General features: G+C 39.6%; 1 protein-coding gene across 1 annotated transcript; it reads right to left on the reverse strand.

Moving 5' to 3' along the window:
- Window positions 1-309: 309 nt before the first annotated feature.
- On the reverse strand, window positions 310-2,558 carry LOC143113490 (uncharacterized). The gene is made up of 4 exons (XM_076275441.1): window positions 1,440-2,558; window positions 1,052-1,335; window positions 485-550; window positions 310-326 (listed from the first exon to the last, which is right to left on the reverse strand). Exons 1-4 carry the CDS (start codon window positions 2,081-2,083, stop codon window positions 310-312), a joined length of 1,011 nt encoding a protein of 336 aa, XP_076131556.1. The 5' UTR covers window positions 2,084-2,558.
- Between the last annotated feature and the right edge of the window lie 9,551 nt (window positions 2,559-12,109).

Below are 12,109 nucleotides of genomic sequence, written 5' to 3' on the forward strand. Positions count from 1 at the left end.
TCCACATCCTTTTCACCCATGCCATAATGCTTGAAAAAGTGGTCAAGGAATGACACCACAGCATTCGCTCCTTTTGTGATGCATACACATTCATCAATAAGGTAATTCACTTGTCTGGGAATGGCCTCACAGTTGATGCCAAACAAGCCACACTTGCGGGGTGTCAAAAAATACATGGGACCAGGCTGAAGAGGGTCAGAGGGATAATGCACCTGCTGTGCATAATCGAAGGAATAATGCATCGTGATGTCTTGGGAGCATGGATCACATGGGCAGAGTTCATGAATGGCATTGTTTTTCACGGTATCCCTAGCTTTCTGGACCATCTCTTGATAGAGTGAACGTTCTAGGGTGACTTTCACAAGGTGATCCTCCTGTTTTCTGCAGCGACTGGATTTCTCTGCCTCAGTCAGGTTAGCGGACTTGTAAATGATGGAGTTGTTCTTTTGGCATTGCCAACACAAGTCAGTCATTGGCTTTGTACGCACAATGGCAAAGACAAGGGTCTTCCACAGGCGTCGAAAGGTCACAAGACTCACCACACGATGTTCTGATAAAACAAAATAGAGAAAGGCTTGCTTAATTTCTGTATCAATGCACTGTTTTCAACATCTCAGTTTTTTAATGCTGTTGTAATCAAAGGTAGATCTACTTATGTTTTTTCAGCATAGGCTTATTTGCAGTGTAGGCTTATTTACATAATTTCAGCACACAAATGCTCAGTAATAAGCAAGGATGTAGTGGTAGCTAAACGCAAGTAAACACAGTTTATCCACATCTTAATAGAGTTTATGTACCAAATGCAACTATTAACATTGCCAAATCCCACTGCATTATCCTGATTTAAGATTGAACCCACTAAGTCCTGGAAACCATCAGACTATAATTAAGAGTAAGTTTACAAGTATACAGGCCTTACAGGATTAATATCACAGCAATAAGCTTCCATCATCAAACATATTCTGCATGTCTTTTTAAACATCTGATTCTGCATAGCCTACTACATTTACCCCCCTCTTATTGTACCACTACGACATTGGATAACACCTACCTCTTGCCTTAATTGCGCTTTCATAAGCACGGAAAACTGTCGCCTTGGTGTGATGAGATGGCAGCAACTTCACATCGAAACGTTTATACCCGGGAATGCGACCAGGGAGAACCAATGCGTGAAGCTCTGCGAAGTTCACGATGAACGAAACAACACGGCAGATGTCGTCATGTGTGAGCAGTCTCTGATCTCTTCTCTGGCGACCTCCAGACTTTTTAACTCGTGGGGTCAAGCCGTGTTCCTTGTAGTGTTTCAGCAGAGCTGTCAGTTTATTCTGGCTGATGCTGAAATTTAACGGGAACATCACGTAAGCTACTGTCAGTAAAATCAAGAACATACTTCTGATCAGTCGCATAAGTGTAATGGTTGTAAAGCTAGGCCTACTTACCAATGTAGGAACTTGAATGTTTCACGGCAAATTCTTTTTCCATCCAAGTAATATTCCGACCTTTGATGTTGACGCTCTCGCTGGATTTTCTTCGTCGAACACGTGAATTTATCATTCTGGAAGTGACAGCTGATCTTCCCCAGAAGAATAAGGTCTTTCTCGTATTCAGAAAGAGACGCCATGGATAATCGAAGGTCGAAAACGAAGTCCTCCTCGAAAGATTTAAAACACTCTTGCCCATTGTTTAGTTTACAACCTTTGCAAGAAAACGCACGAATTTTTGTGATCTCATCTTCTCGGTTTTCATTCACCGTACCCACACACACTGCTTCACAGGTGGACATAACCCTCTCCACCTCGCCTATGTCAGTGACAGGCTGCTCGCTCGAGAAGTCCTCAATGTTGTCGTCGTCGTCGTTGTCGTCGCCAGTATGGGTAGCAAGCTCCAAAGTCGGTCGTGAGTCAAAGTCACTGTCTTCATCGCTGTCAGTGTCATCAGATGGCACATCACTACATCCAAAGTAGTCATTCACCAGCTTTATCCAGTCTTCCTGGCCAGCAGCAGAGCGCAAATTGGAGGCGTCAACGGAGTTTAATGCTTTAGCTATTTCACTTTCTTTAAATGACGACATGACCCTAAACATTAAACACACGGTATACACTACACTACACTATAAAAATGACGAGGTTGAATACAAAGTATTAAGTGAAACGCAAACTTTTTAAGGAGATATTTTGGAGAAAATGTTGCTAGCATTAGACTACAGTAGCACTGCTAATCTGACAGGATGGTAGGTGGACCAATCGCGTCGCACAAGGCTGTAAACAGGGCTTCCTATTGGCAACTGAGGAGACTCTGTGAACATTTTGATAGGTTTAATAAGAAGGGACTGACGTTTTCACACCATATTTGGATAACTGAGATCATGACGTTTCAGGGAATACCCAAATCCTCGTGCGAAATCCTCTGTTGAGCCGGCTGGTAAAACAGCGTTATTCGAGATATTCTTTGTGAGATTAAGAGTTGCAAGTCAACTTAAACAGCAATTTAAGTGCATTTTCGCAATTACTGTGGTGATGAAACTTTGGGAGATTAATTTTGAAGACCTTTTCTTTCATATAAGGTAAAAAAAAAAATGGATATTTTCAATGTTAATTACTGTAAGCGGCCATATCTCAAAATAGAACGTTGCGACTTCCGACTCATTTCGCTAGAGCGGGTCACAAATGATTAAAATGTGCTACTGTCCAACTATCCATGATTAAAATGTGATGGAAAAAAAATTCTAACTATACTGTGTAACCTACATAATCTGATTTTAACATGTACAGATATGTAGGCTATATTTAACATTTAATATTTATTTTCTATTTGGTCTGTTATGAAATAATGCATTGACCCATTTAAGCACAGCTCAGTTTTAAGAAACGTAAATACATGCAAGCTTAGCTTTTTGTGAAAAGAAATCATTAAGGCTACATTGGCAGACTCTTACGCTCACAGCGAAACACCTCGCGATTTTCGGCCAGCGAAATTTCGCCTCGGGGTCGTGACGGCGAAACCGCTAACCTTTTGACTGCAGTGTCTAGCCAGTGGTGGCAAGCGAGCTAATTAGGCTAATCAGCTAATTCAAATGTTTAAGTACTTAATGAAGATATCCAGGGGTCTTTATGCCTCGACTAAGTTGATGTTGCATATAAACAACAATTCATGTTCATAGAAACAACAAGGTCACAAAGACATAATATATTTCATACCTGTGTTGCAGCATGTAGCCTAGCTGTCTAGCTAGGTTTACAATGCAATCCAATGTCCTAAAATACTAGCATTTCGCCTGTCAGCTAGCTAAAAAGATCGAGTGCTTAAACTAACATATATAGTGGTCTATTTAGTGGTGTATGTGCTCTGACTAAGTTCGTGTGGCATATAAACCACAATTCGTGTTGATACAAGTGCCAATGTTCGTGTAGAAACATTTTAATCACATACAAATGTTCGTGTTACAGCTCAGGTAGTCTCCGCCATCTTGGTCACACTTTTTTGTAACTCCCGCCTCCAAACACAAAGACGCGGACCTGATTGGTTCTCGATTGGTCCTCATTTAAATAAAGTTAAACTTTGGCCAACTTTGTTTCGCCTGCCTCGGCGATTCGCTTTCATTTCGCCCAACTAGGGAGAATTTCGTCTCCATTCAACCTCAATGAGAGCGACGCGAAATTTCGTTGTGTGGAAACACACCGTTAACCGTGAGCTGCCTTTTAATATTTACAGATATCTAGGCGATGTAAGCACAGCTCAGTTTTAAGAAATGCTTAATGCCGAAAGACCATATTGAATTTTGCTACAATTTATTTCAAAACCGGATTACTCTGGAAAAGCTAACTACTGTATACACGGCAAGGCCGTAGTCATGATGTCAACATTGGGGGGGACCAAATCTGTGGTGGGGTCTGAGGGACCCCCAAACAGAATGCGCCCCCCACCCGTGAAAAGAGAAGGGTGGAGAAGAAGCAACTGGTCCATCCCTGGACCCATGACTCCATTTGTGTTCAAAATGTATACTTTAAAAGAAATTACAAACTAGAGTATCTTTTGATAACCTCTACATAACACAGAATGTGGTTCTTTGACTTATTACTTACACCTGAAGATTTTTTTAAAACTAAGGCTTAGACTCATGTTTGGAGCCTAATAAGATTTTGTCTTTTAATTTAGATTTTATTATGCTGGCGGCTAATCACACAATTTTAACATAGTTTGAAAGGGACAGGATTCAGGAAAAGGCTACTGAGACAGGCCCCTCTTCTGTCTGACTCACCTCATGTACCCCTGTATGCATTATAGACTGGCTTCTGACAGAAATGACGTTTTGTGCCAACATGTAGAAACACTAGGCCTACTACAGCCTTTAATTGGTGAATGGAGGTGCAAATTCCTTTCTTTGGTTATTTCCGCGATTCACATTAACTGCTATCACGTATTGTCGCCACATTTGATCACGTTTTGCCTGCATGGATGCGCGATTGAGTGCGCATCTAAATATAATATGCAAGATGCAACAATCATTTCTAAGAGGCCTACACACGGTAATTTCTGGCATTACTACTAGCATATGAATGCATTATTTATGTTGAAAGACGTGAAAGAAATGACACAGGCTTGCACAAATTCATCATTTAAAATAAAACGTTTCACTTTCGCTATCATTGCGAGAATAGGCTACAATATGGAAAATGTTCCCTTTCAGTCTGATCGGCTCCAAACATGTATGGGATTTCCTTAGCCTGTGCTACACCTTTCCAAGAAGTTTTGTGAAAATTGTTCCGGTAGCTTTTGCGATATTGTTGACAGCCCTACCTCACCGCAGTAGGGTGCAGTAAATGGAAGCTTTTGATAGCGAACGCCACTAACGAAAAACGGAAAATCACCAGGACAAACCACTCAGGGGTGTAGACTACTCTGGAACCATAGGTCACTCATTTGTGCGTTATTTACGTTTGATTACATTTCAGATACGTGTTGGTTTCCTGTAGGCCTAGTTTTATTCTTTCTTTATTTTTCTATGTCCGAATATTGGGGGGGACATTTTGGTCATATTTGAATATTGGGGAGACACGTCCCCCTCAATGTCTATGGTGACTACGGACCTGATACACGGGAATGCATTACACCTTTGTATTCGGTAAGGTTTGCTGTTTATTCTGATATATGGTTTGTCATGTGTTGCGTGAAGAGTGTGTATTCCACCGAGACGAATGGATGTGGAGATGGGCGCTGAGAATAATTATTCAATCTCTTGAAGTTATTTTTCTCGCTAACTGTTCACAGCAAATAGTGGCTAGCTAGCACTGTTTAAAAGCTGAGAAAAGGCTCTTTCATGTGACACATTTGATGAGTAGCCTACTTCTCGAGGAGTTCAACAGACGAATGGGTGAATTTGGACGCACTTCATATGTCGAAGTGAAGCTGAAGCTCTGGGCAATGCTGCGCAGGAGACTGCGGCTCACTGGAGTGAGAAATTATTTAACTCTTTGTGTAGCGCATGTGAGCGCTTTCCCCCCCATTTCAAACTGAATATTTGTGGGGACATTTCAGTCGTAATTTGACATTGGTGTGGACACGTCCTTCGGTCCCCACGCAAATCTACGCCCATGAATATCCCCAAAATGGTGAATTTTTGAGTCTACACTTTTGGCTAAGCTAGAGTTTTTTTTTTTCTATTAAAAACATTTTGACAAATGTTAATTGATATAAGAAACAAGATAATTCCATAAAGGTGATGGAATTATAAAAAATACTATTTTACCACTCGGCTATTGTTACTATTACTATATTAACTAGACTGCATTTCCGCCGGGAACTGCGAAAGTGTGCTTGCCCTGGTCCGGTCAGCAACGTGAGCGGACAGTGGCATACGCTATGCTGAACCTGGCTTGATCCAGGCATTGTAACAGTGCCTTTCAATGTTGGAGCAGTGGCAATATCTCAAAAGCTCTAGGAGAGGGCTATATAAAGGAATACTTCATATTACTCTAAACCACCGTCTGTAAATCAACTGTATACTACTGTCTACATTGCACTATATTTCTTGATATATATATTTCGATGCTGAACCTGGCTTGATCCAAGCATTCTAACAGTGCCTTTCAGTGTTGGAGCAGTGGCAATACCTCAAAAGCTCTATTCAACTATTGCCTTGCGGGGTGAATGCGGTTCGTTGGCTTTTACCTGTGGCCTGCCTTCGAATTTAGCTTCTATGACTAAAATCAAATCAATAAAATAAAACAACAGCAGTGATTGGCTGCAAAAATAAATAATGTCACGCGTCTTGCACCTCTCAAACTGGGCTATCCAGGTAACCTAGAGAAATAATTGAAATTATGAAATATGACTAAGGCATTAAAATGCTGCTTGTTTGTCTGTTGTTTGTCTGTTGTTTCACTGATTTATTTTAGAAATATGAGCTATGAGTGTGACCTTATGTCTGTTTGGGATTGTTTTGAGAGCCTATTGATGTATCTCAAAATAAAGGAATGTCCACAACATTAGTGATGGGGTTTTTTTGTGTGTGAATGTATTTTACTTAAATCATTGAATGTAGCTGGATACCCATGAACGCATGTCTCTAATAGCCACAATAGGAGTAATTTTAGCAACACCGTTTTTTGTGTGGCCCATAACGACACAGTGGATCATGAAAATGTGCCAAAATTCACATTCCTTGCTTGTTGTTGGTATATTAATCCCATTCAGATTGCCACTTATCTGAGATGTAAGAGTTCAGTATAGGTTTAAGGTCTGGGGCAGGGATTTGACATTCTGTGACTTCTTCATTGAGGGCTTGCTTAGCAGCACTGTCCGCTTTCTCATTTCCCCTCAGACCAACATGGCCTGGGACCCAGAAAAAAACTACACTCAAATTCTGGGGCCTCATTTATAAAGCACAATGCACAGATTTGATCTTAGACGCTCAAATCCATGCCAACGCTCAGATTTATAAAAACCATCTTTGACGTGGAAAAGTGCTTATCTCCACGTCAGGTTCAAACTTGACGTACGACCATTTCCTAGTGGTAATGCCGGGGTACTGCAAGTAATCTGAGGTGCGATGCATTTTAAAAATTCCAAGACCAACGATCTCATGTCTTTCTTTGCCATATGCATGATCAATATCAGAAGATTTTTAAAGACGTTTTTGGACGCAGCTTATTGTTTCATGGTTTGGCATAAAACTGCTAATGAGAACTATAGCCCACTTAAGATGTCTTCTAAATATACTAGAAGGTGATCTAGTATATTTAGTGTTTTCACCAAAATTTCACCTAATATTGACCATCAAATGTCCAATTGCCCTCGTTTAGGAGAGGAAGGCATTCAAAAAGGTTTGATAATGTTGGAGGTTGTTGTGCAGTATTGGGAATATAGGATAGTATTTGATCATACAGTTTTGAATGTTAAAAGTGAATAAACTTTTTTGAGAGGTGGATAAACTTTAATAAGAGGTGGGTAGGCCTAAACTCTATTTATGAAATTTCAGAGGTGGATAAACTGCGTTTACTCGCGTAATTTGCGCTCATAGGCCTATTCCCAGCTTCGTAACAAAAAGGTAATATTTGACTGTAAGCTATAAAATGTAGGCTATAGATATTTTATATCATATATAGCCTACACAACCAAGGGACGGAAGTTATCCTCTGAAAGCAGGGCATCTTTATATTTAGTGTTGCGTCGGAATTGCGTAAAGAGGTGCAGAGCGCGCACCTGTTTGCTTTTTTTGACTGGCAGTGCCCAAGATCAGATGACAATACGTGAGTTGAATAATGTAGGATAAAATATAAAGGTAAGCCTAAAGCAAACAATAAAGGACAAGCCATTGGACATTATTGAAAGAAAATGATAGCAAAGATATGCAGAATGAATGAAAAATGATCGGCGAACTAGGCTACTTTTTCAGCAAAAACATAGCCTAACCTAAAAGAAACGTTAAGCCTGCATGACATATCACGCTTATAATGTAGTCCTCTGTTTTGTAGGCTAAATCAGCATATTACTCTGGGTCATATTGGATACGTAGCCTACTGTACCATAACGTACAGGATTATATAGGCCTAGAGGTCTTTCCTTCATAGGCCTACCCTTTTTTTTTCTACAAAGTAGGATTATTCGCATTTACTGCAAGAAAAAGGAATGAAAGCGAGCAGAGGACAATAGACATGGATGCATACGATCTCTTTCCAGAAAGCTTTGCTGGAAAAAACATAATTAGGTAAGCTATTCGAACTGACGCATATAGGCTAGTTAACATCAGATGGCAAAGGCTAGGCCTATACAATGTTTTCAATATATAATTTTACATAAGCTACAGCTTTTAGGCCATTGATTTCATTAACACATATGCTAATGATATTGATGAGGGGGTGTTTACAAGGAGGAGACCTAAAACCATCCGGCTGCGCACAAGTTGACGTTCATTTGTGATTTATAATGGGCACATCTGGAAGGGTGGCGTACGCACGTTTTTTTGTGCGTACGTTCGTTTTCTCTGAATCACACGTACGATCATTTCAGAAATGATCTAAGATCAAATGAAGGATGGTTTCTACGCAACCCTTTTATAAATGAGGCCCCTGGTTCTTTAGACGTTCTAGTTGATCAAGCTCAGCTTTGGTTGTACTTTTTGCGTGACACAGGGGCGTTTCTAGACTTTCAGGACAACCTGGGCTTAGCCCGGCTGGACCGGATGTAAATGTAAAGATTAGCTGATTTTATACAGTACATAAAAGGTGTTATTAGAGTAGACAACAGACTACATTAGACTGCCCAAATTATTTATTATTGAATTACTAGGTACATACATATTTAAGTGTGAGGTTGCATGTAAAAGTATCATTAAGCAAATGTTCTTTTCCTTCTGTTGATCTCCCTTCTTTCTCCATCTGCTCTTTTGTTATTTTATCTATGATCCAGAGATCTACCAAAAAGACAGTAAAATGTTTGATGTTAAAATGGGATTGCACACACATACAGAGAGAGAGAGAGAGAGAGAGAGAGAGAGAGAAAACAGCTACCCTCTACAAAATCATGGAATCAGATCAGTGTGTGGCAAACCAACAAAAACATACTATACTACATTGCAGGATACAAAGAACTTTTGAGATTGCAATGTTCAGCTCTAATTACAAATGCTTTGCATTTGCATTTCAGTGGACATTTAAACACATTCCCATTTTCCCATTCCCATTCCCATTCCCATGGAACATGTTTAGCATGAAACTTGTTGTTTTTAATGCTGTTTTATGTTTATGTCATCAGCTTTGTAATCACGTTGATGGTTAAATGGCTCATTACAGGATGAATGAAAGCTGTCTCAGCCCCCTCTAGATATTTAATGGTTTATAGTTTGTCACTGTTAAAACATCTCCCTTACGAAAAAATCCTACATTGCAGGCCTACTACAGTATCAAAACTGCAGTTTTCTGCTATATTGGAACGGAGGGAAAGCATTTAGCCCTTCTGGCTAAATTTTGTTATTTAGAGCTGAGTGTAATAAATCTCTCTCTCTCTCTCTCTCTCTCTCAAAACGAGCACTGAAATGTGTCATGCCAATTAACCTGACCCAGATGCCTTGCAGTTGCCTAATGCTTGCTTAGCTACTAGCAGGGCTCAAAATTGCACCAGACAAATGCTGGTAAATATGGAAGTTGGTAGATTTCAGACAGAAAATACGGATTACCTATTGAATGGTGGGTGAATTTCGCCACTTCATTTGTCAGTGAAGACATTCAAGATAGTGAATGGTAGATATTCACATTTCAAAAAGTTAATTTTGACTCCTGCTTAGTGTTTACTAATGATAGCTTGCTAGCCAGCTAGCAATAGGATAGGTAAACAACAACCATATAGCTGGCCTTTATGGAGTTGGTCGGACAGGACTAAGCTTATATTTCAGTTTGAAACATGAATTCTTACCCTTTTCCTTTCGTTTGAAAAAGCCAAACAGTTTCAATTGTTTTTTGCTGGCCATGTCACGTCTGCTTTATCAACGTACTGCAACCTATGACGCTGCACCACCCAGTGAGTTGACAGCAGTAACGTTAGTTGAGAGCACAGATCCACTGATCTCAGACCAGACCGCGAAGCGACCCTCTGCCGCTCTCCACCCACCCCCAGCCCACCCTCGCCAGTTCTGCTTCTCCTTGTCAGAGTTTAGTGTTCGGGATTCCTTGTTCTAACAGGCTACGAGGGATAGAATGCCCAACGAAATAAAAAAGTTAAATAAAAAATGTTTGGCTACCCGGGCTGAGCTCAATTTACCCCGGGCTGAAGCCCCGGTAAAATTGGCTGGCGACGCCCCTGGCGTGACATTAAAGCCTACTGGAAAGATTTTTAATTGCAATTTAATTGAATGCAATTTACTTTTACGATTAAATAAAATTTATTTATCCCTCTCACCCATAGTTTTTTATTTATTTACAAATGTACATAGGCCTACTGTAATTACATTTATACATAGTTATTCTACTGATCTTTATACTATTCATCCTGCACATAGACTTATTCTTTCTACTCTTATAATGTTGTTTCTGCACTACAATGACACTGTTTTCACACTGCACATAGCTGTATGTTATGTACATATCTGTTATATATTTGTCATATTGAATATCCATATTTATTCTGTTTTATTATATTCTGTTAATACACTGCATATATCTATATCATTATTTCTACTATTATAATGTTACAGCTACATCTACATAGCCTACATTATTCTACTTATTGTATGAGATAACTGCTAATACATATTAATACAGGAAATCAAGTTAACGCTGCCGACCACTGCTTTGTCTATTACATGGCCCAGAATGCCTTGCATGTCTTTACAACAAAACAACACAGACAAAACAACACAAAACCTAAATGCCCGTAAACATATGCATTTGCATACTTGTAACATTTTTAATAATACTCTCCCATCATGATATGTAACAATAATGAAAAATGTAATTTGAATACCGTCAATGTGAAAACAACTCTATTATGTAAGCTATATATAGCTACTGTTCTCCTTGCTATTTCAGTTCGTAAGTCCATCCAGAGCAAGGATTTCATGATTGGGCAAGGTTGTGCCCAAATTTGACAAATTTGTGACCTGTGAAAATTTTATTTCGCTTTCTGTTCAATCCAATATGGCGGACGAACGGCATGCCCACCTGACGTCATCTTCGCGACCAACTTACACCGGTACTGACCGGGCGTTTTAAAGTTGGAACGGTGTCTCTGTCTCAAAGGGCCTAGGCGCTAGGGCTGACAAAAAATTAGGGAGACGGGAAAAATAATAATAAAAATAATAATAATAAAACTTAAGAAGAACAATAAGTGTGCTGCTTTGCAAGCACACTTAATAATAATAAAACTTAAGAAGAACAATAAGTGTGCTTGCAAGCACACTTAATAATAATAAAACTTAAGAAGAACAATAAGTGTGCTTGCAAGCAGACTTAATGATAGTAATACTTAGAGCTGCTGAGAGAAAATGACGTAAATCCAGAGATGGAAATGGTCTTAGTAACTACCTGTCTTTGCTATCATCTTTTTCATTCACTGTTAGACTTGCAAAAAAGACATTCTATCAGAGCAAGATTGAGAGCGCAACTGATAGTAGAAAACTTTTTCAACTTTCAAGTCTCTTCTCAATCCTCCACCACTGCCATAACTTCACTGTCAGCAGTGACACTGTCAGCATGACTTTGCAACATTTTCACTGAAAGTTGCTTCACCCTCCTGTTGTGTTCGTTTTATGTTTACTAGTTTTGTGTTGCTGGTCAAAAATGACCGCTGCATTATAACTTGTTATAAATACACAGTAACACACATATTATCATCTAATGTTGTGATAAACCTTTGTATCAACTTGTGTTCTATTGGAAATAACCAGTTTTAAACTTCCATTTGGTATTTATGGCCTTGCAGGCCTTACTGACCTGAGCTCATGCAAGTCAGAAAGGGGAAGATTCCATTGGGGAAAGGTTCCAATGGGGGCTGGCATAGAAGCAAAGAGGGGAGTGATGGTGTGTTTGTGTGTGTACATAAGTGCATATACAGTCCATCTGATCAATAAGTATGTGCCTGGACTCAATTTTATACACTGGCCATTAGAAATTAATGG

This window comes from Alosa pseudoharengus, unplaced genomic scaffold (assembly GCF_046254945.1).
Source record: "Alosa pseudoharengus isolate Yale_2024_CS ecotype anadromous, Long Island Sound unplaced genomic scaffold, YU_APseudo_1.1 YU_APseudo_1.1_scf_86, whole genome shotgun sequence".
Taxonomy (NCBI): Eukaryota; Metazoa; Chordata; class Actinopteri; order Clupeiformes; family Clupeidae; genus Alosa; species Alosa pseudoharengus.